The sequence below is a fragment of the Choloepus didactylus genome, chromosome 8 (assembly GCF_015220235.1).
Source record: "Choloepus didactylus isolate mChoDid1 chromosome 8, mChoDid1.pri, whole genome shotgun sequence".
Classification (NCBI taxonomy): Eukaryota; Metazoa; Chordata; class Mammalia; order Pilosa; family Megalonychidae; genus Choloepus; species Choloepus didactylus.
In genome coordinates, this window is record NC_051314.1 from 104,808,940 (window position 1) to 104,836,205 (window position 27,266).

Here is a 27,266-nt window from a genome sequence, read left to right on the forward strand (position 1 = left end):
ACTCCCAGGGAGGAATGTAGACCTGGCATCATGGGACGGAGAACATCTTCTTGACCAAAAGGGGGATGTGAAAGGAAATGAAATAAGCTTCAGTGGCAGAGAGATTCCAAAAGGAGCCGAGAGGTCACTCTGGTGGGCACTCTTATGCACAATATAGACAACCCTTTTTAGGTTCTAATGAATTGGGGTAGCTCGTGGTAGATACCTGAAACTATCAAACTCCAACCCAGTAGACTTGAATCTTGAAGACTATTGTATAACAATGTAGCTTACAAGGGGTAACAATGTGATTGTGAAAACCTTGTGGATCACACTCCCCTTTATCCAGTGTATGGATGGATGAGTAGAAAAACAGGGGCAAAAAAACTAAAGGAAAAATAGGGCGGGGGGAAGGGGCGATTTGGGTGTTCTTTTTTTACTCTTATTTTTTTATTCTTACTTTCACTTTTTCTGGTACAAGGAAAATGTTCAAAAAATAGATTGGGGTGATGAATGAACAACTATATGATGGCAATGTGATCAACTGAATATATACTTTGGATGATTGTATGATTATGTGAATAAATCTTAATAAAAAAATAAATAAATCATCAACCACACACACACACACACAAAAAAAAAACCTCTGACATTGAATTTGCTCAATCTCATGGCCTCTGGGTGAAAGATGGGCTTCAGGTATGGACAAGGATGAAGGTGGTGAGTTCTCCAAGACTACATAATCTCACCAGTGAGATATGTGGGTCCTCTGGTCCTCTCACTCAGTAACTACATCCTTTAGAACATTTCTTAGCTGAAAGAAGCAGAAAACTCAACCCAAAATGGCATAACAAATACAATGATTACTTCTCATAACAAAACATTCTTAAGTGTGTCAGTCTCCAGGTGTGCTATGAGTGAACTTGACTCTGCTTCTCTGAGACACTTCTGTATGCTAGCTTCACCCTCAGGCTGACAGCAAGATGGCTGCCATGGATCCAGGCACCATATGCTGATACAACAGTGTACAAAGGAAGAAGAGACGACTCTCCCATTTTCTACTAGGAACAGAAAAACACTTCCCAGAATCTCTCAGCATTCCTCCCCACTCAAGACTTATTGACCAGAATTGGGTCACATGCCTATATCTAACCAACCACTGGCAAAGGAAAAGGAACACTATGATTTGATTTCAGCCGGTTAGGACCCACTCCCAGGGCTGAGGGTTGGAGCTGCAACATGACCCAAAGAATGTGGCCACCCAGAGGGGTGGATGCCTGAATAAAACCAGGTTCTTGTTAGGAAGGAGAAAGGGCATGTGAGAAAGGATGTATATTACTTAGGTAACCAACAGTGTCTACAGCAGAATATTAATTTTTCTTAGAGGTTGTATGCTTTAATTATAACAGCTAAAAGAATATTCATATTGACAGACCTCTTTCTAGGAACAAGCATTATCGTGCTGCAGAACATTGGGCTCCTTTCTGCCCCATCAGTGCCATCACTGTAGATCTGTAAACCCCTAAAGGTAAGAGACCATGTCTTTTTCACATTTATATATACATACCAGGGGGCTAGCCTCATATGCTAGGTACTCAGTTCATAAATAAATAACAAATTGAATTATTAATTTCATGAGTTCTTTCTAGGCATAACATAAACCTTTATGCCATCTACAGTTAAGGTTCTGAGATAGGTGCAGTCTACATTCAACCTATTTGCATTAGCCAAGACATTTTGGCTTTAGGACACTTTCTTCTCCCCAATTCCAGCAACAAATATCACTTAGAAAGTAGGAACTTTCAAGCTGGTACACTAGTGCTCTTTATGATCCTTGTGTGGGCTTTTGTGAGAAAAACTAGTCTCTAAATCAGACAAGCACTATCTGGAGAAATTCAGACCTTGCAAAGGCCAATGTCTTTCTTCATTCCTAAGAATCAGTGGGCTGAAAAATTTCCCAAGAGAAATGTCAAAACTTCAAGACATTCAGGTAGATGTACAAACAAATAGTAAATTTAAATAATATTCCCTATACAATTTGAGATCCGCCCCCCCTTTTTTAACTATCCTGTCTCCTTAGTTAATCTTCCCAGTTGACAAGTGTCCCTCTTCCCCACCACCACACCACCCTTGCCCCTTTCTCTGTGGCACAGTATATTTGCTCAGTGTAGTGACTCATGCCCTTTGGTTCTTATTTCTTGACTTCCAATTTGTATCTCTCTATTCTGACCCCAGCTTTGAAGCTTGTGTTATGCCTGAGAAGTCCTTAGATACCTTGGCTACCAAAGGGGTCAAACTGACTCTTCTCCCAAAACTGAACATTGGTGACTCCTGGGATGCCACAAAGATTGCAATAACCACAGCTGAAATGGCTGGCCAAACAAAGATGCTACTAAGATAATAGCAGCTACTGAAAAAAGACAAAGCCTGGTTAGAAATCAATTAGTTATCCTCCATTTAAAAGATATTCAGCATGGTACTCATGCTGGGACTCAGGCAGTCCAGTATTTCCTGAACAGACTTACACAATTCTAATATTTATCAGGCAGAGGAGGGAAAATATTGGGAGAGAACAATACCAAAAAAAAAAAAAAAAATCTTAAATCTTAAGGTCATTTTCATTATCTAATTTTCTCAATGTATTATCAAATTCCAATCCAAAAGTGTGAGTAGGGAGTAGTTTAGATTAAGATTTACGTATTTCTAAAGAATAACGATCAAATGTAAAATATGCATTTAATTAAAGATTTCAATATGGCTTTAGACCTTATAAAATAGCTTTACCTGTACTATTTCAATACTTTACCTGTACTATTTCAATAGCCCTGAGAAATATAGGCTATTGATATCCCTTTGGTACAGATGAAAAAACTAAGACTTGGAGAAGTTCTGTGCCTTTTCTAAGATTATGAAACTAGCTGGTAAAAGGAAGATCCAGGTCTAAAATCTGTCTTCAACTCATTCTACCAACTGCCTCCATTGCCAATATATATTCGTTACAAAAGATGAATCTAGTCCTCTCTGCCTAAACAAATGTAGTGAAAATTGGAAGCCAACAGATTGCAATTTAGGTGCTCCTTCCTTGTTTGGAGCCTGTGATTTCGCCTTACTTTCTTTTCTCTTCAACTCAGTCTAAGATAACCATGATTCTGCTCTGAGGGGCACTAAGTGAAACCTAATGAATGAGCAATATTCACAAGGAGACTTGGAAAGTGCAACCTGCTGGAGGTTGGCTGGGTGGTAACAGGGAATAGTCTCCCATTGAGGTTGTTAAAGCACTCAACTTTCCCCTGACTTTAACTACTTACATGTTCATTGAAGCCCTAATTGTTTGGGCCTCATCCTGTAAATCAAGAATATGACACCTTGCTAAATACAGGGTTGCCTGATGTCCCTTTTACAAGCAACATTGAAGGTCATGCTGCTGTATCATTACTGGTTTTCAAGATGAAAGTAGTTTCCAATACCCTTGGCCCTCTGCAGAAAATGTTGCCAAATTTTATTCTTCCAACAGCTTCTATTAGAACCAAATATAGTCCCCATTCAAATGCTCTTCCTGCCAAGAGCTCTAGGCCAAGATCTACGATCACTGAACAAGACAGCAACTGTGATTTTCAAGTCCTATCCAATAATGTGTTTTCAACAGGCAATGTAATGTTGCCTACATTTTAGGTTTCAACCTCTTGGGCTATGCAATAGCCTTTCTTGACAGGATTGAAGAAGAACTTAATAATAAGGTTTTGCACATTCACAGATGTCTGAGACTCTAATGAGACAGTAATATATAGCATTATAAGGGATAGGATATGTAGACCAGATTCATTTTAGGTTTTTAATAGAATTCTGCATTCTTTGGAATCAACGTAGTGAATATCTCAAGCTCATAAGTCCATGGTGAAGTGGAGAGGTATGGCTCAGAGCTATGTAAGGAAAATGTAGAACTTAATTACAGCTACTACAGGTTACTTGAGGGGAAAAATGTGGTTTTTAAAAATCACTGAAAATGATTCATAGGCATTCTTAAACAATTGAATGTGGTGGTCAGGGAAAGGAGGGGGGAACTGACTCAGGTATGATTCTATTCTATCCAACTCATTTGCCATGACAATAAAAAAGACAAGTTCAACATACATAAGGCTATGGCTGATTAATGATTCAGCTTTGATGGAACCACCTAAAGGACAATAAGCCAGTCTTTCCCATTAGCAAGTCTCCTTGCTAGGGTGTGGTAAAATATATTCTCTAATTTGGCTCCATCTTCTGATAATAGAGACTATTCTATAATTGTCTTATAGTTTGGGAAGTAAAATGAATGTGCACAGGAATGAAAATAGGACTTGTCTTTGATGGTAAACATAATTCATTTCTGGGCAAGTCTAACTTATCATTACATAAAATAGTTTAAAGATCATTGTGTCTAACCTGGCGGTATATTTGTATATAGGTAATCCCTTTGTCTTATTGATATAAGATAATAGTAAGCATGCAGTAATCATGAAGGAAATTGCCAACTCAGGGAAGAAATCTGTCTTTAAAGAACTATATGTCTATACACATGGGCTAAAACATGTTTTTAGAGGAAAAGTATTTGCATCTTTATATCTTCAATCATTCTTTCGTTCAAGAAACATTTACTGAGTTTTGAGTTCCTACCATGTGCCAGGGACTGCTAGAGATAAAACAAAACATACAAAATTTCTAGCCCTCGGGACTTTACTTTCATTCCAGTGGGAGGAGACAGACCACAAACAATACGAATAAAATGCACAGTATTTTCTGTAAACATTCAAAGATTTATAACAAAAAGTTAGCCAAATATTTAATAAACAGGACTTTAAAAATTCCCAGCTCTGAAGAGAATGCAAATTCCACATCATCCTTGTAACCCCTGTACCTAGCATCAAAACCTGACCCAGCAGAAATGTTTGTTGAACGAATGAATGAATAAATGAACAGAACTGTGGTTTCTCTGAATAGCCCTGATACCGTATTTCAACCTCATATCTCAGTTTTCTTTCTGTACCTGCTTGCTGCCAAAAAGGATTTAAAGCACCTTAACATAAATAACAAATGTGACCCAAGCAATAAAAGAATAAATATCGTCATGGTGTCTCGTATTTATTTTTTAATATAGGGCTAAGGCATAATCGGTGATCAATAACTTGAACAAAAGTGTATTTTATAGCAGTTTCCCCAAAGAGTCACATATATTTTATACTTTTATGACTTTTTTAAAAAAATATATAGACTCTCACTAAATGTTGATATAATTCCATCAGATAAAGTTGATTCTTGAACCATTCTTGTGGCATGGTAATAAGACAATGCAATCAGCAGAAAAGAGGATGCTCTTCTTTTTATTTTAAATTCACATTTTTAAATTCCTATTTATTAAATATTTGTTCTGCAGAGTTAGAGCATCCCATGCTTTGGTTTCCAAAGCAGGAGAACAGCTTCTCAATAATCCTTGATCAAAGAATGGTTCTTCTTAACCTCCTCAACTGGGTGTGTAGCTTTAGGAACCCACATGGATGGCTGAGGGAAGAATAGGTGCCTAGCCAGTCACATGGGCCAATCAACCCCAGCGATCAATGGATGAGAGATGTGACAGCTAGAACCTGCCTCATACTGAGAGGCATTGTAGTGTCAGTTAAACTGAGTTCAAATCCCAGTTCCAGGATTGTTTATTCTAGTAGGGAAAAATAACTCAGCACCCTATTGTGAATGAAATAATACTATTTTGCAGTCATCACAGTGCTAAGTACATGAGTTCAAACATATTTGTGATTATAATCATGGAATATGGATAGCATCTGGGATATTTTGGAATCTTGATATCTGGGATATCAGCAGGAAGAGAATTTAGGAAGATCATGTGGTGGGATAAAATATAGACTTCATGAGATTTTGGGGTGTTAATTAGATAGGCTCTTCAGATAGAAGTTCTCAGATTGAACAATCTCAAAATGGAGACAGGTGTTGCTTACAAAGAGGAGTACATTGGGAAGTTTTAGGTGGTGAAAAGGATATAAGATAGAATGGCTTATAATCTAGAGTCTCCCTCATCTGCACAAGTCCAAATCAGTAGAGACTAAGGCTGCTATGACATCTACCTCCCCTCCCTAAGCGTGTGAAGGACCTCCAGAGATCATTTTCAACCAGCAGCCAGTACAGCTCATTCGTGTCTTTGAAAAAGCTCTGAAAGTTAATATGGTAAGAAAGAAAAATGCTTTCCTATATCCTACTGGCAATGGGAAGGCATGATGTAGTAGGTATGGGGATTCTTATTGACAGAGAAGTTGTTATTTGCCACTGGAGTCTGGATAAGTCAAGTGCTGAAAGATGTTGTTCAGGTTGGTTTGCTTGGATTAGACCTGATCTATTTTTCATTCTCCCTTTCCACATCTCTTAATGTTAAAAAAAAAAAAATGCAGCATTCAGATGAAAAATACATGGATCATCAAGACAAGTTCTCCCATTGGAGAACAGGAAACTGGACCTGTGATGACTGTGAATGAACTCTCTGAGAACCAAATGAATCTCACAGAAATAGAAACCAGATGTAAGCCATCATGAATCCAGGGCACTACTCTGCCTCCCAGTTTATTTTTAGCAGAAATCTTATTGAAGTCTTTTCAGTTTTGTAATTAATTTTCAAGATTGCCACTAACCTCACAGTGTAAGATGGGACCAGAAAAATTTTGTTTACAAAATTTCAGTGGAAATATTGATCTTTGAGTAGTTTGCTGTGTATTTAGTGATGGTGGTTGTGGGGGTGTTCTATGATTTTCATTTTTCCCAATTTGACCTAGAAGCAATGAATCTCTCACCAGAATATAATCCATCTTTATAATCCATCTTATATATTTAGGATGTGTCAGTCTCTTCAAGGCTGGGAAGTATCCTAGCCTAATATAATATTTGACTTTCAAGTTTTAGGTGTACAACAAGAGGACCAACAGTCTTGTTAGCTAAAATCAACTCAAGTTATTAGAGTTTGGACATGAACTTGGCCTGCCCACGCCACAGGGAATACAAGTACCTTCTTTCAGACTCTGAATGAAATCATTAATGATGTCAGCAACTCCAGCGATAGACCTGGAGACACTTTGCACTACTTAGCAAACAAGCAAGCTTCCAACTGTTTAGAAGCCTGGGGAGGCTCTTAAAGATCTGTACTCACTGTACTTACACAGTCCTTTTCCTGCAAATCCACAAATTCCCCTTGATCCTGTGTCCCCTTGGTTTTACCACACCAGGGTTGGAGTGAGATGAGGGAAATATGTGGTTGTGTTGTCCAGACTGCATATTATAGACTTAAAAGTACATCCTGTTGCACCTCGACAATGAAACTCTTTTAAAAATGTGGATTTTGGGAACCATATCAACCACACTTGATTTCCTGCTCCATTACAGGCCATCACAGGTCTTTTGGAGAACAATCTAACTACTATAGACAGGCACATTTTTGCCTATTAAGAACAGCTTCACAAAGAATGTGACTTGTGTTTATAGGACAAAATTTTTTTATTCTTTCCACAAAAAGCAGCTTATTTTTTAAAAACTATTAAATGTACCTTGGCAGGTCTATATAATTAACAGCTTAGCAAGATGAGAAGTAAAAGAGCAAAGTGCAATAGAATTCTGTAAAGGTCAGTTTAAATTTCATAGCATAATACCCCTTAAAATAGTAGAGCTCATATATTCTGATGCTTCAGAAGTCCACAATTTCCCCCTCATTTACCAGTCTCTGGGAAGTGAAGCACAAATGAAATGGAGGGGAAAATATCTTCAAGGGAGCATGTATACCATGCATTAGACAGGGAAAGAGAGATTTCTGAGAGTTAATAAGATGCAGGATGCCCCCCAAATCCACCACAGTTTTTAAAAGATATGCTTTACAAAATATTTCCAGCAACAGATCAAAGAACTTTATACAAGAATTTTGGAAAACACATCTAAAATAATAAAACATGCTCTTATTCCTCAAAAGTGAGGAGGCAGGTGGAAAGAACTGCAATTCAGTTTTATTCTGCAAGTATCTTCAAAGGACCTACTCTGGGCTCGTGGCAGTGCTGGGTATATTGGGAATGTGAACAGAACACAAACAAGGGACTGATGAACTTTTTTTTAAAGCTCATAGACAATTACACCAATTGAATGCTTGACTTTGAAAGCAGAAAATAATTTTACAACTCTAACAGAGCTGCTGGTGCAAAGAATTAATCCTCTTCTCAATAAATTTATTGATTTAAATGGATAAGAGATCTTTAAAAAAATCTAATAAACAACGTGCTGGGGAAACTATTTTTTTAAAAATAAAGAATGGAATGAAATTAGACTGAACTTTAAAGGGAAAATTCTCAATTGATATCACTATGGGAAAGAGGCAAATGTTAAGTTACCGAGAGAGAGGGGGAAAAAAAAAAAACAAAACAGTTGTCTAAGTTATATGAGCAGATAAAATATAAAAGAATGAAATCTATTTTTATGTTTCACTATCATTTTATCTTTATTCTTTCATAGAAATGAGTGTGAAGAGATGCAGAGGAGAAGGCTGATCCAAAGAATTCATAGAACAAAACTAAACTTGTAAATTGCAAAATAATAATAAAATATTATGCAGGGTTTGTTATATATTTTTCAAAGAACTGAGTACACATGCAAGCCTTATTTAATTTTTTAAAAATATCCAGAGATGGGGAAAGTAAAGTGTTTTATATCAATTTTATTGACTTGGGAAAATATCTTTAGAAGAATATACAAAGATATTCCATTTTCTCCCACTTTAAAAATGTATATATTATAGAGCCGGAAACTGATAGGGACAGATAGAAAACTATTAAAAATTATTGCATAATACTCTATTTTACATCAGGCATTCTGGAAGTTGTTTACAAGCACACACTTTTAAAAAAGAAAGAGTAAAAACAGCAAATTGATGTTCTCCAATCTGATGTCTTGTACAGAAACAAAGGGTTCCTTTATGCACAGGATGGTAAACAGATACCCTCATAAATAAAGATGCAGAACACAAATAAGATTTATAAATGTTTAGAATATTTCACAGTTTTTTTCTATATAAGGGAATTTGCTATTCAGATGCAGATTGGGAATCTCTAGTAGAGATAAGTAGGGGACCGACTGCCAAGGGAAATTAAAAGATAAAAACGTAAAATGCAGTGATAATTAAAATTTGGGGGCAAAGCATCCTTTGTCGTGAACGTGTTTAAGAGCTTAAGTTCATAAGCATTTCTTCATACGAGTATGTCACAAGATTCCGGCAGAATCGCGTCTCAGAAAATGTAACACCCCCCCCCCCCCCCACACACACACACACGCACACACACACCGGCTCTTTGTTTCTTAAGAGTGGCAATCAGGCACACGCTGTTCCCAGCTCTCGTGTATAATGAAGTTGTTCCTCTGAGCAGTAATAAACTACAAAGGGCCCCTCCATTCCTAGGAAAAGAACTGACCGAAATCCTTGAGACACTTGACAATCTCCCAGCAGCAGTTTGCCTACTCCATAAAAGCGGATGTTGTGGTCATTACCATAGCATACCACACAGTACAAATGCAATGGTCAGTTCGTCGACGCTTTTAAGAACCTTGAGAAGCATGTCGAGATCAACTTTGCTTTAAAGAACAGAACCTTTTTAAAGGGAGGGGAGGGAGGGGAGGGAGGTTGCGGATGTGGGCGAAAGTATCTGAAATTTAGCACGCGAAGTGTTGCCTGAGGAGGAAATAGACTCTCAGAAAGAGAACTAAAAGGAAACCCAGTTTGGACTCGGGAGTTTTTTCCGTCTATCTCTGGAATTCTGCCTCTGTGGGATGGCGCATCCCAGAGTTGTGCAAACGAGCACGTCCAAACCTCGTGCCCGGCGCACATGGACTCCGTCCCTGGGAGGCTCGGCGCAAGGGTGCCGCAGTCCCTGAGGATGGGATGGGGTTGGGGTGGGGGGTCTGCGCCTCGCTAGGACAGCCTGAGCACGCTGGTCAAGGAGTCTTAACCACCATGGACAGCTCACTGGCTTCCTCCAGCCAGCTCCGCGCCGTTTACAAACTCCATAGGAGCCACCGGCGAGGATGATTATTATGCCTTGGAGAAATGCCATGTGTTCCAGGGTATACACCTCTCGCGATCTCCAACTGCAACCACTAAGCAGCTATGTATAGACAGAGCAGACTTCAGGAGTTAATACCCCTCTCCTTGCCCTCAAATCAGTCCTTTAAGGTGCCACCAGATTCTAAGAATCAGACGGAGGGCTTCGTTCCACGTCCCTTCATTTCCTCTCCTCGTCCCTCACTCCGCCCGCCCAAACCTTGGCTTTACGGATCGTGTTAAATGAAATAAAACAGACTGGCCCCAGGGCTCCAGCAGCTGAGCTTTACTGGCGCGGGGGAGGTGAGGTGGAGGAGGGCGAGTCTCGGGTCCCTGGGAGGAGGGGCATCGTCCCTCCACACCCTTACGCGCACCCAGCCTTGGACCTGGAAGTGGGGGGGCGGGCTGTCTGCCCCTACCCCTCTTCTTCTCCCTCCACCAACCTCTGGGAATTTATCGTCACCGTCTGCTTGGGACTTATCTCACGTTTGAGTCATAAATTGACCAGGAGGGAGAAGGAAGGAGAGGAAATCCACTCGCTCCCTTGGACCCTGGCCTCAGAACCAGATGTCCCCATAGTTTCCGCTCTCCCGCAGCCGATTGCGGGCGCTCAGTTGAGGAAGCAGGCGGACTAGGCTGGCACTCGGACAGTCCCGGAGTCCGAAAGCATGTAGCCAAAGGGCCGGGTTGGGGAGGAGCATGAAGGCCGCAATTCCATCGCTCCGGGAAAAACCGAGCGGTGCTGCAACCGCAAGTCAGGATTTTTAGAGGGACCGTCCAGGGTGAAGGGAACGTAGCTAAGACTAACCAAAGGGCTTCTAGCCTCTGAAGTTCCGAGAATGCCTAAGATCCCCGTGAGCCAAGCCAGGTCTTCCCGGGGGATCATCTCTGCATTCGGCATCCCAAGTCAGTCGCGGGAGGTGGGAGACTAATAAAGATCGTCCCGTCGGCCCCCCCAACCCCGCCCGCCTCTTCCAAGACCCTGGATCTTGCCTTAAGAGACACCAGCCTCCCCCTGCAACCGTCGCGCAACCCCTAAGCCAGGAGACCAGAGAGCGCGCGCATAACTTTCGTGCTCAGTGTCTGCTGGGATCGTATTTCGGACAAGAACCCCAGGAAGGGGGAAGTCAGGGCAGGAAGACACCGTAATCACCAGCTCAAAGCGAAGTAGATTGAGCGCCCTAAGTGTGGGTGCCTGGATGCCTTCCTTTCTGAGAGCATGGACACGCTAGGCCAGGTGCTGCCTTGAGCAGACTGGCCGGATTTACAGGGGCAGAGAACGGTGTTAGGTAAACGGCTTCCCAGTTCCCAGTGACTCTCCCGGGCAGAGGCTATCAGGCAGCTCCAGCCGGAAGTTAAAGGACGAGTCTACACATAGTGGAGCTGGGCTGCAGCCAAGAAGCCTCTGTGGCACCGCTCAAGATAGGTGTCAGGTTGAGGGATTGTAGGATGAGCCAGGTGGGACTTGGAACTCTCCCTGTGCTCTCCTACAAACCCAGAACTTCCTACTTCCAAGAGCCAAGGACCTGGCCCAGCCAAGGACATCTGGCTGGCACGGTCCAGATCAGGACTGGGACACTACACATTTTTTTCTTTCTTTCTTTCCACCCTCCCACCCCCATCCCTGTTGAGAAAACTCCTTTGCAGATGTGTTTTTTATAGTTATGAGTTTGGAAAGTGCACAAGTGCTCATTTTGTAGAATTGGTCCCTAGAGATCTTATTTCCTAATGATTGTTTCATTGCATGTTGGCTTGAACCCCTCCCGGAAATTTGCCTCACTTCTGGTCCCTGGGAAAGCTGTTTGCCCATGAAGCAGGGATGGGTAAAGACCCATCGAGGCCCACTTTTTCAAGGGAGGTATCCAGTAAGCCTGATGCATAGCTGGGAGCTGTTCCCTGAGGCAATTCCTCCAGATGTCTGCAGCCAGTCCTTTTCCCAGAGGAGATGCTTCTGTTTGAGTCTTACTCTCAACTAACTACAAAGAGATTTAATAATGAAACACACTCTTTTCTATCCCCACTTGGGATTTAAAGGCATTACATCTCCTTTTCTTTTCTGCTACCTTGAGTTCAGCTGGCAACAGCCATCTCTCAAGGCAAATTAGTAAAGCCCTCCTGGAATGGAATCAAATGATTACATGAACTGCTTATGCAAACTTGTCTATGTAAACAGAAAAAGGTTGGAGAAGAGAAGGGATGAATTTAGTTGTTTGGTTTCATAGAACTTTTTAATGATTATTTATTTTAAATTGTAATTCAATTATCCATGTGAGTATAAAAAGTTCATACATAACGTTTGTTGTGACAAACAGCATGGTTTCATAGGATTTCAAAAATACACTTGGAGCTACAGACTGGCAAATGTTAAATCTGGATGCCTATTGGGAATAAGACAAGGAAATTCCTGAGCCCAGGTACTTTTTTGGTTTGTATGTTTGTTTCCTTGTTGTTTTGACTGAGGAAGCAAGAAGGGAGAAAGACAAAGAAGTGAACATAAACACTAGTTTATTTTTTCTAAATTCTAAGAAGAGATATCCCTGGAGATACAAATCAGCTGGTTATTCAAACATGAATTTAAAAGTACATTTAGAAATTTAGAAAACCTCTCTTTAAAATTGGGATAAAAAGCTGCCAATGGGGCTTGGACAATGGAAGTCCGAGGCTCGCCTGTGGACTATGTATTTGTGTAGGAGTAGATCCCACAATGCCAAGCTGTCTTCATAAGGAAAAACTTCAGATTAAAGGCAGACCTTCAAAACATCCTATTTGCTAGGTGCATTTACTGGGATAGCAAGGCCTAACCAAACATTCAGCCTCTCTATTGGCACCAGCTCTGTTCCTAAGCCTCAGTCTCACCAAAAGAAAAAAAAAAGCAACCTCCTAATGTGCCTCATTTGCAGTTATGTGTGTGTCCTCAGCATTATTATGGAGGTTATTCAGCTATATTGGGTGCTAGATTATGATGTCAGAAAATATTTTTTTCAAAAGAGATGGGATCCTAGATATATACTAAAGCAAATTTCAGGGAATTTCTACTGCAAGTAATAAATAGGGCAGCTTAGAAGAGGTGGCTGCTTTCTAATAATTACCTTTGGTGGAAGCATAAAAAGCTCCTTACAGGAAGTTTTTAACTCGTTTAAGACTTAATATTACTTTTTTGAAGAACAAAAAATAATTATTTCAGGAAGAGACTGCTGAGATCTCCCTCTTTTGGCCAGAAGGGAAGAGAGAAGACTGTAAATCAAGGAAAAGGTGAAGTAATAAATTATGAGGAAGCTTCAGTATTCCAAGTATATAAAGACTATTTATTTTTCCTGTGTCTATATTTTTTCTTTTTGTGGAGGAGAGGAAATTCTAAAAATATTTGATAGATGTTTTGCCATTAACACCAGAAAAGAGTGTGTGTGGGGAAAAAGAAAGGGGGGGGGGGAAGAAAGGAGGGAGGGAAAAAGGGGTCAATTTTGTTTAATTAAGTAGAAAAAGTAACATAAATCAAAGCAGTCTACTGAATCCAGTCTTTAGCTCATAATGTTCTGAGAGTATAGTGAAATTATTTACAACATAAGTGATTTAATATTTTCAAGGTGAATTTTGTTTTAACCTTTTATTGGGAGAGGGTTGACTTTTAAAGCCTGGGTAGTTTAAAACTTGGCTAAGTAGCTTTGGATTTTTTATTGTGGAAGCAAATATTATCATTTTAATGTTAACCATCTTGTAAGTATTAAAAAGTTTGTGATTTACTTTTTTACAGATTTCCCCCCTTAAGATCTAAAGATTACATTAAGGCTCCTGCATCTTTGTGGAAAGAATTTATTATGAATCAGAAAGTGTTAGAGGTTCAAAGGTTGATATTTCTGACTGCCGGTTCTTTCATGCCATGCAAACAGGTCTAACATTTAGAAATTCTTAAACGTTCAAGAGAAGTTGTGAAAATTCCCAAAGATTTTTTTTGTAATTTTTTTTTTAGTGGTGGAAAGCCAGGTTTTTTTGTTGTTGTTTTCAAGTATAGAGTTTAAAGTAATCAAGTGAGGGAGGTAGGAGCTTTTGAAAAGGGGTGCTTCCAACAAATCTAAGCATCAAACATTAACTGTAGTTAATGGGAAATGAGGGAGCCCAGAGGAGCGAGGGTCGGTGAGAGGGCGCTATTTCACCCATTCATGTTAAAATCTGTGGATCTTCAGCCCGGCTTGATAAAGGTCAGACTTCCTTAATCATCTCAAATCTCTAAATCACACTAGCCTTCCAGGGAGTAGTGAAATCAACCATCAGGATTGCCTGTCTAGAAGACAAATATCCCTTGAATGGTGCCCAACCATCGCGTTCATTTCGGAAAGATAGAGAAGCCGGTTGGGTGGCTCTCCACATCCGCAGCAATCCTTTTCTAAACGATACTGCCCAGTTAATCAGAGCCGTCTTTCCTCCCCGCCCAACGGCTTTGGGAAGAACCCCCTGCTTTCTCTTAGCCTCTCCCAGGCAGAGCAGCATACAGATTGTTCCGCTGCATCTGTGGGCAGAAGCAACCGTTTGGTGCAGTCATCCCAGAATATGTACCGGGGGTTTGGAGGCAAGTGGTGACAGGGTAGGGTATCTGGAGTAAGGGTGTGTGAGACTGCTGTCGGTGGGCGAAAAGAACCGTGTGCGCGACCCAGGAGCGTCGGTCCCCTCCGCAATTCAAAAGGAGGTCTTCATCTTCTGCCCGGGTTTTCTTGGACGGGCTCCAGATGTCCCCAGCTGTTCTCTGAGACAGCAAGAAATCCTATCCCGATCTGAAGTCTAAATCCGTTTTTGTTCTTCTAAGCGAAAGGTCTCCCCGTCCCTAGCCGATGCTCCCCGCTCAGCTCGTCCCAGTAAAGAACCAGAAAACGGGTTCCCATCACGCGCTCCGTGCTCTCCAGCGAGCTTGGGGCTCCTTAAAGCCACAGGCCAACGGCCCGCGACCTCTCCGCCGAGGCTCCCGAGAGCCCGCGCTCGCTCCCCTGCTCAGCAGCTCGGCCTCCACCTCGCCCGCCCGCCCCGGCGCGGCTGCTGTGACTCTAGGTGGGGCCCGTCCGTGGACCCTGCGGGACCCCGACTCCGGGATCCGCGGCCGGCGGGGCAGGGCGGGAGCGAGCGGATCCGCCCACGCCCCCGGCCCCGGGGTCAGAGCGGCGGGGCCGGCGGCCGCGCCGGGGAAGACGGGGGCGGGGGGCGGTGCGGCTCGCGCGGATTCCGGGTTCCCGGCGCCCCTCCGCTAGCTCGGGCCGCCCGTCGCCGCCCCCGCCCCCCGCCAGCCCGCGGCCTCGCTCGCCCCCAGCGCGTTCCTAGGGCGCCACCTCTTTGCGACTCGCTCACTTTTCCGGCAGGTTTGCCTCGGAGCGTGTGAACATTCCTCCGCTCAGCTTTCACCTCGCCTCCAACCTGCGCCGCCCGGCCGGCATGCCTCCCCGCCCGTGAAGCGGGGCCGCCGCCGCCTCTCCGCGCCGCTACTGACCCGCCCCCGCTGCCACCTGGCCCTCCCGATCGACGACGCACGCACTTGAAACTTGTTCTCAGGGTGTGTGGAATCAACTTTCCGGAAACAACCAGCCCACCAGAGGAGGTAGATAGACAGCTATGGATATATATATATGGGTCTCGCTACAAGTGGCTCTGGAACCAGAGGGCCTAATTCGCAAAGCAGCTGACTTCGGGTGGGCAAGAAGGGAGACCTTTTTCTTCTTTTAGAAGGGGTTAGCCCTGCGTCCCGAACCCAGGAGAGCTGCCGGCCTGATTAATTAGACATTGCTACCGGAGACGTGTAAAAACACCACGCAACCTTGATGCATATATAAAACCATTTCATTTTCGCTATTATTTCGGAGGAAGTGCCTTTGATTTTTTTTTTTTTTTTGGTCCTTTTTCGCCCGTGTGGTTTGGAAAAAGCACAGCTGGAGTAGCTGGTTCCTCAATAAGTAAGTGCTAAGAGAGGCATCAGAGAAAGTGTGTGTTTTGTTTTGTTTTTCTCATTTGCAATTTGGGAGATTCTCTTGATGTTGAAGAGGCTATTTGAGAGCTGACTAAAGGGGGTTGAAGGGGAATGCAGGGAGATGGAGAGTCCAGACTGACACCGGGCTCTTTTCCACGCTGTTGCAGGTCGCGAGATCAAAAGGATATGATGCTGCGGAGGCTGGTTCAACAGTGGAGCGTCGCGGTATTCCTGCTGAGCTACTCCGTGCCCTCCTGCGGGCGCTCGGTGGAGGGGCTCGGCCGCCGACTGTAAGTGCTCTGTCCTCCCGGGGGCGCCGGGTGATGGCTGAGGCCAGTGAGGGAGGCTGCCAGGCTGGGCGCTGCCCAGGGCTCGCAGCAGTTACTGATGTTCCCTGCCCGGGTTAGAGAACTAGGCGATCCGGCTACCTGCGGGGGACTGAGCCCGAGTCCTCAAATGGGCAGGGAGCAATGCTTGAACTTCAGGGACAGACAGGCAGGAGACAAGCTTTATGTGGGTTTCCGTAAGAGGGAACGTTTTACAGAATCTCCTCTAAGCAAAGATCCTCTGCCCCTAGTGAAAGAAAAGGGTTACTTTCAGGACCCGGGAAGGTTTTGAAACTGCGGGATACAAGAGATTTAGATAACTAGGAAGAAGCTGAGGAATCTAGGGGACATATGTCTTTATGCGCTTGTGTACGTACTGAATGTGGGTGGCGGTTTGTGTGTGAAAAGCAAAAACCTGACATCTAATTTTATTATGAATGACATAATTTTAAGCATATAAATGGGACCATATTACATAATGAAGGCACATTATATAATAAAGTAGTGACAACTTTGCTGTGGCACTACTCCAATGTTAGTATTGATACAGTTCAGGAACACTAGAGTGCTCAATTCCAAAGTGAATTTTAGGTGTGGAGCCTTTTTTTTCTTGGAATTATTGCTAATGGTTTTTTAATCTAGCATCAAATATTTGCATTGTAGACTGAAAACTTGTAATTTGGTATTCTCAATTGGTGGTTTTTTTTTAGGTTTAATTTTGACTTGGAGATACCCATACATCCACACACACCAGAGAAACATCAGGGTGCCCTTTATTTGAAAAGCTGAAAAAGTGGTCTAGAGCAATAAGTAACATTACCTTAAAGATCTGTTGGACCTAGCAGCTCATTAATATTGTAATACCATTTTGGATAATCTTTAAACTGCAGACTCACTTCAGGATGTTTCGGAAAACTATAAAGTTCGAAAACTGAGAAGAGTTTGACTCTGGAGTAGGAATTGAGAACTTTTACACTAACAATAAAAATAGCAATATCTAATATTTACCATCAAGTCCATAGAGCATCATTGTAAATTCTCAAGGGTGTACAAAAAGACAACTGTTTTACATGTGCTGTTGGTCTATTATTAATAGAGCAGAAAATCCTTAAATGAAATTACTTTAGACATGTCTGAACTCTGGCACCAAAATGAAAATCTATTATGAACCCCACACCCAGGCAAATTGTGTAGAACATTGTATTGAAGATAAAGCTGAATTGTATTCTTCAAATCAACATTTTACTGATGTATCTCCGAAAATTGCCTCTGGACTTTTTGCTCATTTTGAGACTTGTATTTAATTCTATTTTTTTTAAAATCATAGATAAATATAGGTGAAGACTAAATTTTTAAAAGCACATTTAAATGTTTTATTTATTTGGCTAAGAAATACTGTCCTGGAACAGAGCCAACTTTCTCTTTAAAATTGTTTAAAAAGTAGTTGTTTTCTGTTTCTGAGAAATAGTAAATGAACCATGATCAAATCCACAGTTATGGCATAAAAATAGTGCAAAGTTGTCCTAACAGCTATTTTTAACTCTTTGTAGCACCTTGCAAAAAAATGCATGAGAAAGCATTTAGCAGCCAGAAACTCGGTTATAGTTTTGTTTGTGGGTGAAACATAATATTGCAGTTAAACACTCACACTCAGCAGACAGTCATAAAACTACCACAAAACATTCTTATAGTTAATGGCTAATAGATCATCACATTACAGCCATAGTTTTTCATAGAGGCTGAAATCATCAGCAGATGAAGATGTTTCATCAAATTATTACAGCCAAATGGAGTTAGCAAAAACAAGTCATTATTTCTGCATTGCTGCCAAGTAACAGTTAACTTTGTGTGCTAGACAAAACAGTCTACTATTACGCTAAATCAAGCTAGTTTCTTGAAAGAAATTTTAACATATAATCAAACCACATTAACTCCCGAGTTACTCTTCACACCAAGTATTAAGGAAACTGCTTTGAAAGTACAAAATTTTTAAGGGAGAGGAAACTACTACAAGAACAGTAACAGTTACTGTATCAAGCAAAGGAGGAAATAAGAAGTTGTGAGTCTTTTTGACTTGCTAATCCAAAAGACTTTAATTAATGGAGCTTTAGCCTGACTAAGCTGGACGTGAGAAGTGAAGCCTATGGATTTTCCTATTCAGTTGGATATGATTTTCCACAGGTGGCTACCTCTATGTTAAGCTAGAGAGGGAACCCCGGTACAGTCAGAAACCTAAAACATCACTGGCTGATTTGCTTGGGAGCCAGACTGGGTCTATTCCATTTAATGAAAAGCATAACTTTCTACTGAGTCATTTGGGTTGGTAGGGACTTCTGGTGAGTCATCTTAACTCTAACACCCTAACCCTGTCTCTTCTTTGTACCACAGAACTTTTCTTCTCAAACACAAAGTCCTTCCTTAGCAGCCTAGCATCAGCACAAGCATACTGCTTCTTCCTGTGCTGAAAGAAGAATCTCCACCACCTTGTTTATTCCGTGTGTTCCTTGACAGTTGCTTAAGAAATTTAATCTTCTTCCTTGAAAACTCCTTTGAAAGTATTTTTTCTTTAAAGCTGAAAAGCTATGTTCTGACTGAATTGAGTCATCGGCATTAAACGTTTTCTCACATTTTTGCATTTCTTTTACAATAATCAAAGGAAATCAAAGCACAGCATACTCACTTTTCCACGTTGGAGCTTTAGGTATATGTAATAAATGCCATGTGAACTGTGATGCTGTGTAATATAGAGTAACAGACTGTTACTGAAGCCATATTTCTAACATAAATATTAGAGTTATCTAAATCAAAACCTCTTCTATTGAATTTATTACTAACCACCTATGTACATCTAGTTTGTATCTGCCATCCATTTATCCTGTCAGTCCTGTCTTATTTTGGAAATATATTGAAGGATCTGTAGACCTTACTGCTTGCTGATGATAACAGATACCATTATACTCCTTCTCCTCCAATGCAGCTTCCCAATCAGTACATTTTCCCCAATATTTTAAATTCGGAAGTCTTTGAAATACTAGGTAAATTATCTGACGGTATTCTAAATTTAGCTTTTAAGAAAATGCATGCTTTCTAATTATCAACAAGTACCCCTCAATGGCATAAAGGAAGCTTCGCACCTCACAAGAGATGCGCTATTTTAAACTGGACAAAGTCATGCCATACTGTCGGCTTTTTATAAAATGGAAGGATAGAATGATTACTCCATTTCCCATGAGAACCATCTTGGGAAAGTACAGTGCATAAGTTAGGAGGGCACTGTGACTCACAGTGGGCAGGCTGGCCATGATGACAGAGGCGTTTGCCAGGCAGGGTGGGCAGGAGCAATGGTGGCTTGATTAGAACAGACCAACTCTTACAAGTTTTGGCGGAGAGTTAAGATAGAATGGGCTGTATTATAAATTTGGAGAGCAATGTAGTTGGGAAGGGACATCTGCCAGGAATTGAGAAAGAAATAAAAGCCCCAGCACTATAAATGATCACTGGTTAAGAACTTTTTTAATGTGATATTTTATGAAAAGATACTTATTAAACTGCAATGCCTATGAAATTTGAAATTATATCAGCCTTATTCTTAAAAAATGTCATTAGAGGATACAAGCACATTGTACCAAAGCCTCAGATTTGTAGATTATTAAAAGTTTCCAGAATACTAAATACTGCCACAGAGTAAGTGAATTTTAATCTAGTCACATGTGGCACCTTCAAAAAGGAAGAGAGACTCCATGGTTCATTTAAACCAGGCTCCTGTTAAATTCCTTTCCATTAAGTAATGTCTTTTTTGAACACACTACATGGCTTGAAGTCAGTCCACATACTAAAATGCTAGAAGGAAGTTGGGATTTTGGCTAATGATGACTATAGTCTCATCTCTTACTCTCTTTTTTTGACTCACAGTATAACTAGACAGTATCTCATTCCCTTTGTGATAGCCAAACTCTAGTAACCTCAGTTCCATATTTTGGTGCTGAAAATGGACTGCTGGGAGCAGTAAGTCTGGTCTTCAAGGAAAGTGGTGGATTACTGTCCACTTGCCCAATGTTGTGGTTCCCACCACTGGCTCAATACCTTATGCCCTGCCCTTCTTGTTCCCTGCAAGTATAATCTGCTTCAGTTTTAGCAGAAAAAAGGGTTGAAGAAGTTGAAAAAAAAAAAAAATACTGGTTTTAGTAACAGAAGACCTAGTTTCTGGAGCCCTGGTTCTGCCACCTCCTCATTGTGTGACCAACAGTGACTGGTTTAATCTCTCTGAACCTCACTTTCCCCAACTGTAAAGTGGAGATAATAATGCTACTTATTACTGTCACATTTCTCTGAGGAGTTAAAGAAGTTTTACAAATGAAGGTAATACAGAAATAAGGAACCCAGGCACCACTGAGTCAGAGAAGTGAGAATACATGGGAGATAGCCCTGTGAAATACCCTCAGATACTTTTGAACGTGAGCCAGTTTGGAGTGCTATTCCAGTAGTAGAAACTGGAGTTAGGAGAAGTAGAGTTGAGTCAGGCATGATGTGGCTAATCTGCACAATCCTTAAATATGCTTAATAATGTATACGTCAAATAAAAGAATATATGGATGGGCATTTAAGCAAGAGTCAGGGTGTCCTCTAAAAGGATTGATAGAGAAGTATATTCTTTATCATTGTAATTTCATCAGAGATGTTTAAATAGAATAATCACTTCATATTTGTTCCTAGAGATATTTTAAGCAAAGAAACCAAACAGATAAGTGAATTTCTCAGTTAAGTACTAAGGATAATACCCTCTGAAATTCCAAATTGAAAAAAAAACAAACAAACAAACAAAAAAAAACACCACCTTGAAGCATAGAAGAAATAGAATTATCTAAATTTAAACACACAAAGAAACCCATTTTAAGGAGACCATCCCCTACTTTACAGAAAAATGTGTTTTCTCTCTGACAGTTTGCCTCCAGATGTAGGTTTTTGGTTATCTGTTGTCTATATCATATTAAAATGTAGTCTGTTAGGTAATTTTCTACATAGGCTTCACTGATCACTTTGTCCTTCAGCCTTTACTTGCTTTTACTCTTTATGCTGATTTTTGAGATTCAGAATTACTATTTTCTTAAAGGGAGAACTGTGTGTGTGTGTGTGTGTGTGTGTGTGTGTGTGTGTGTGTGTGTGTGTGTGTGTGTTGGGGCAGGGGAGGTTGTTGGGAGATTATACAGGTAAAATTGACAAATTGACATCCTTTTTATTTCCTGAGCTAGGATTTCTAGATTTACTTCCCCAACAGAACTCTGAAAAATGTGAAGGAATGCTCAGTGGTTTCTGTCCATTTCCAATAGCATAATTGAGTCATAATAAGTTAGATTTGGAGGGAACACAGAAAGCACTGAATATGATCCTTCATTTTTTTTTTAAACAAATGAGACACAAGGTGCCCAGGAATACTCATGTTCTCACCAAGATCACAAACCTAGTGAGAGGCAGAACTGGGACTTGGAGCTAGAGCCTCCTCACTGCCAGCCCTGCCCTTTCATTTTCCACTCCTTCCTTGCTCCATGAGCTTGCCACCATTCTAGCCATGCCCTGTGTTCAAGTAACTAGAAAACCAAAGGAATTTGCTCATGTCTTTACTGTCTCAACCAACAACTAAAGTTTAATTGTTTTCTTCCCCTCTTGATATTTTTTTTTCTTACAGCAAAAGAGCTGTGTCTGAACATCAGCTCCTCCATGACAAGGGGAAGTCCATTCAAGATTTGCGGAGACGATTCTTTCTTCACCATCTGATTGCAGAAATCCACACAGCTGAAATCAGAACTACCTCGGAGGTTTCCCCGAACTCCAAGCCTGCTCCCAACACAAAGAACCATGCTGCCCGATTTGGGTCTGATGATGAGGGCAGATACCTAACTCAGGAAACCAACAAGTTGGACACATTCAAAGAGCAGCCACTGAAGACTCCCGGGAAGAAAAAGAAAGGCAAACCTGGGAAGCGCAAGGAACAGGAAAAGAAAAAACGGCGAACTCGATCTGCCTGGTTAAACTCTGGAGTAGCTGGGAGTGGGCTAGAAGGGGACCACATGTCTGACATCTCCACAACATCGCTGGAGCTCAATTTACGGTAACAGGCTTCTCTGCCCCACAGTCTCCCCTTGGTGCTCTTGGCTGAGTCTTGTCACCTCCCTTCTGCCTTGGCTTGGGACAAACCTAGAATTTTCTCCTTTTCACTCTCTGCATCAAATTCTCTTTAGTATAAAAACTTATAAAACCAAGATGACCCAGAATATTGTCTGCCTTAAAGCAGTTCCCACCTCTGCCACACACAGTTTTACATCCTATTTCTCTTTTTCCACCCCACCCCCTGTGCCCCAACACCAATTTTTTACCACTGTACTTAAATAATTTCATTTCTTATTTAAGCTTCAGAAGCTAGGGACCATCTTCTTCATTTGCTGGAGAAGTGTATTTATTCCCTGATACTCTAACTTTTTGGTAGTTTTCACTTCTTACTTCTTTTCATTTGAAGAGAGAATGTAGAAGGCTTCTCCTTTGATATTAAAGACAAATACTGCAGAACCATGTCTAACCTTAAACATTTCTGAGCCATTCATACTTTTAAATTTAACTCTGGTTTCTACCAGTTCATGAAAAACAATCATGGATTTTGGATATCTTTAAATATTGGCTTGGGAAGCATATAAGTTTTTCTCATGCATCTGTTTTCCAAAGGAAAAGGGAAATATTTTTCTAGGGTAATGTGGAAGAGATAGTAATACAGAAAGGATAATAATAAAACCTCCAGTTTATATGACTTGCTTATCCTCAATTCTCAAATCCAAGTAGGGATCACATTCATAGGCTTTGGAGTCAAATAGTTGAGGTTCAGATCTTGGGTCTGAACTTATTAAACTTGGGCAAGTTACCTGGTCTTTCTAAGAATCACTTTCCTGTTCTGAAAAAAGAAGATAATTACCAACCTCCTAGAGTTCCATGATGATTAGCTGAGATTACATGGGTTAAGTAACTATAGTAAACACTCAATAAATTGCAACTTAATGCTATTTTACATAATACTATATAATGCTACATGGATTGATGATAGGGAGATAAATAGAAAGGTCAAATATTAATTTCATTTTGTAAAGTAGAAATTCAAGGCATTGCACAGTTAAAGGACCTGAGCAAGAACATATTTAGTTAATCCTTGGATCTGGAATTTAATTCCCTATTTTCTGATTCTTAGGCCAGTGCTGTCTTGGCACTGCTTCCTTTATATAGGCATTTCCACTGACAGGATCTTTTTCTGTTTTTTAATTTTCAGTACAGCACTTCTATGGGGTTTGAAAGAAAGAGGAAACAACACAAGAATGCTTCATATGCAACTAACGACCTCATTATTTAAAGAGTCCCCTGATACTTCTCCAATCCGTTCCACTGACTCTGGTAGAGATAGGATGACATGGTGATGTTTAAAAGGAGAGTTGCAATCTATTTACCATCACTTCTCTCTTTGACTTTAACTGAAAAATACTCATCATTAAATAGCATATAAAATGGCAATTATATTGGAAAAGTAGTACAGCTTCAGTAATCAATGGGCAATGAAACTAGAGAAATCTTTACCACAGAGAATAATCTATTTTCACTGCAAATAACTAACAGACTGTAATAGGTAGCAAACACTATAAGTCTTGACACACTGCATATCTTCTTTGTATTTTAAGATAATTATCCTAACTGTACATCTGTGCATATTTATAACAAATGCAAGAACCTACATAATGCTAAAATATGTGTTCCTGTATGCTCTTTTATATCTGTATCTATCTATCTATATATATACTAGAGTTATAAAAACAGAAGTATAAATACTTCTGTATGGATTTTATTCATTTAAAATTTGCAGTGCTCAAGTATCTGGAATAAATAATGAAAATAAACACTTATCAATTCTTATGCCCAAGCTGCCCCTAAGTGAAAGTAGGTCTAGTGAAAATTAGCCAATGACCTAATCAAATCCAGGCCTAGGCCTGAAAAGAAATAGAATGTTTATGCTTCTCCTTTCTCCTCCCTGGTTGTGAGGACATTCATGGAAAGCACTCTGTGCTTACAGCCAGATAGATGTTGGCACTCTCCCAATACAACCCAACAGAGAGGTGCAGGGAAGAGTGGGAAAATTTAGGAGTGTATTAATGAGAACATATGGGGACATGCAAATTTTGTAATCCAAATAAAATATTTTCAGAGTAACTATTTTTAAGTTTTACAAGAGACCTATCTTTTATTAATGCCTTCTTTTTAGCCTCTTGACATTATTACATGATTAGCTGAGAGGTCTGATGTGATGGCAAGCATGAACTTTATTATAATATAAGTAGTATCTTTTAAAACAAATTACCAAACTAAAATTGTCTCCTCTCACATGAACCATTCAGTCGGAAATATGTAGCTTGAAATTTTGAAAATGACATTTTGGAAATTTCAATGTTGCAAATAAGATGTCCATATGCAATAGGACTCATTTAATTGACATCATATTTTACCCTTGGTAAATCTTGATTCAGAAACACAAAAACTTGTGTAGTAGTTAGAAGAGCTAGGACTCTAAAGCGTTGTTACACACACACGCCTAATAAACATACACGTACACTTTTAGGTCATATTATATGTTTAGCTTTGCTTTTCCAATATGTGCCTTTGTTAAAAGAGAAAAGATAGCAAGCAAACTGGCTAGACAGGGTGCAACAGACTTAAAAGATCTTTTCCTTGGCCCTTTAACTTCATTCTTTTTCTTTATTTCCTTCTGAGGAAATAATTTTTCAAAATACTATCCATTACCCCCTTGTTTGTGTTACTCAAACTCATGTGCTAAATACTGTTTAGTACAAAAACATTTTCAAATCACTACAGTGGAAAAAAAAAACTTGATTTTTTTGCTGTCATCTTTTTGGTTTTATTCATAAAATTCATCTACATCCACTTACCAGTTAAAATGTTAATCTTAAAGTCTTCTTTTCCCCACCATTAAGAGCTATTTCATCATTCCCACCAAAACCACTGGTGAAGAGGTCAGTTCCTTAAGTCTTTAAATACCCTAAATGCCCAGCTTGCTTTTCTTTCATCAAGCTGCACACAAAACTCCTAAATTGTCAAGAATCTGCTCCTCTGTGGGTCTCACACCCATATGTGTCTGCTATGTAAAATTCTGCCCACAACTCTGGCAGTTCACGCAATGGCACAGTCAACCAAATTCCATTCTATAGTTGTTTCCCTAGGAACTAATACATAGTCACTGAAATAGATTACACACAGAGAAGAGCAAGGGGGAGAGAAAAGCATAGAAACTCTGCTGACCCATCTTAAAATACTGCCAATACAGTATTTAGAAAGGTGGAAGGGCATCACTCCCAAGAGGTACCTTATTCTATTTAATAAAACAAACACAGTGAGATGAATTACTATTTTATATTTTTAATCAATCTTTTCTTATTCTCCAATTTAAAAAAAGGCTTTCTCAATTCCTAAATTAATATCCATTCAAACAACCAGCAGAGTGAACTAAAGACAAATAGTTCTTAGTTTTGGCTTCCAAAACTAAAATACAATAATAGTTTCATTCGTTGGTGTTTAGGGGCAGCTAAAGATAAAACATTTATCACCATATCATCAGCCAAACATACTGTTTAATTATTCTTCCCTCCAACATTTTGCAAAAGGCACACACTTTCACTACCCTCACTACCCTCTGTTATCTTAGCAAGGGACTGGCCAATGAGAACCTGAACAGAGTAAGTTACCTTTGAATCCCGCCCCCCACCCTTGTCATGTGTCACTGGTCAAAGCCAAGTGTTAGTTGGTGATGGATTGCCCACCCAAGCCCTATTTCCAAACTCTCAAATTTGTCCCTTCTCTTCCCAAATGCACCAGCTGGCTGCTCTTTGAAAATTCTTACAAGATCTCCTTTTTTCTGACAGAGCATAATTAGAAATGCAGGCACCTTTGCTTTCTGCACCACGGTGATCCTTTCCTGGGGCTATGACTGCCTGCTGCAGAGGTTCTGGAAAGTCCTGTAGATCCCATGGGCACCTTCTCTAGGAGATAGTTTCAAGAAATCCCCTGAATCTCTTTCACACTGTAATTTCATGTTCCTTAAATTATACTCTTAATTTTATGGCTCTTCATTTGTAAAGAGAATTAACCAGTTTTTCTCCTCTTTTTTCCAATCTTTCTCTTTGCAGGAGGCACTGAAATTTTCAGCAGAGGCCTTCAGAGAACATATTGGAGGATTCTGTATTAGTGAATATATGGAAAGTATTAGAAATATTTATTGTCTGTAAATACTGTAAATGCATTGGAATAAAACTGTCTCCCCCATTGCTCTATGAAACTGCACATTGGTCATTGTGAATATTTTTTTCTGCCAAGGCTAATCCAATTATTATTATCACATTTACCATAATTTATTTTGTCAACTGATGTATTTATTTTGTAAATGTATCTTGGTGCTGCTGAATTTCTAAATTTTTTGTAACATAATGCACTTTAGATATACATATCAAGTATGTTGATAAATGACACAATAACGTGTCTCTATTTTGTGGGTGATTTTAATGAATGCCTAAACATAATTATCCAAACTGATTCTCCCTTGTGCATGTAAAAATAGCAGTATTTCAAATTTGTAAAGAATGTCTAATAAAATATAATCTAATTAACATCATGACTCCAAGGGTAAATTATATCCTTTAAGATTTCTAGTAGAAGAAACAAGATGTAATTTTCTTTTAACTACTTTTGAAAATGGTCTTAAGCTTAATATGTTTATATTGGTACATATTCCAACATTTCATATTAGCTTTTAGTTAAAAATTGCTTAGAATGTATTTTGTTCCAGTATTTCACTTCAAGTCAAGAGAATGGCCGAACT

General features: G+C 40.1%; 1 protein-coding gene across 2 annotated transcripts; it reads left to right on the plus strand.

Annotated features, from left to right (window-relative positions):
• The first annotated feature begins 15,415 nt into the window (after nt 1–15,415).
• Nucleotides 15,416–27,025, plus strand: PTHLH (parathyroid hormone like hormone). 2 transcript variants are annotated; one of them, XM_037846896.1, is made up of 4 exons: nt 15,416–15,662; nt 16,196–16,318; nt 22,038–22,460; nt 26,578–27,025. In XM_037846896.1, the coding sequence occupies exons 2-4, from the start codon at nt 16,215–16,217 to the stop codon at nt 26,585–26,587; spliced, it is 537 nt and encodes a 178-aa protein (XP_037702824.1). In that variant the 5' UTR covers nt 15,416–15,662; nt 16,196–16,214; the 3' UTR covers nt 26,588–27,025. The 2 variants fall into 2 exon arrangements, with proteins under 2 accessions (XP_037702824.1, XP_037702823.1); XM_037846895.1 differs by lacking the exon at nt 26,578–27,025 and adding an exon at nt 23,666–23,749.
• The last annotated feature ends 241 nt before the right edge of the window (nt 27,026–27,266 follow it).

Coding starts and splice junctions, on each gene's coding strand:
- PTHLH (XM_037846895.1), top strand. CDS start 16,215: ATGATGCTGCGGAGGCTGGTTCAACAGTGGAGCGTCGCGGTATTCCTG. Junction 16,319..22,037: donor GAGGGGCTCGGCCGCCGACT/GTAAGTGCTCTG, acceptor TTTTTCTTACAG/CAAAAGAGCTGTGTCTGAAC. Junction 22,461..23,665: donor TCGCTGGAGCTCAATTTACG/GTAACAGGCTTC, acceptor TTTTCAGTACAG/CACTTCTATGGGGTTTGAAA.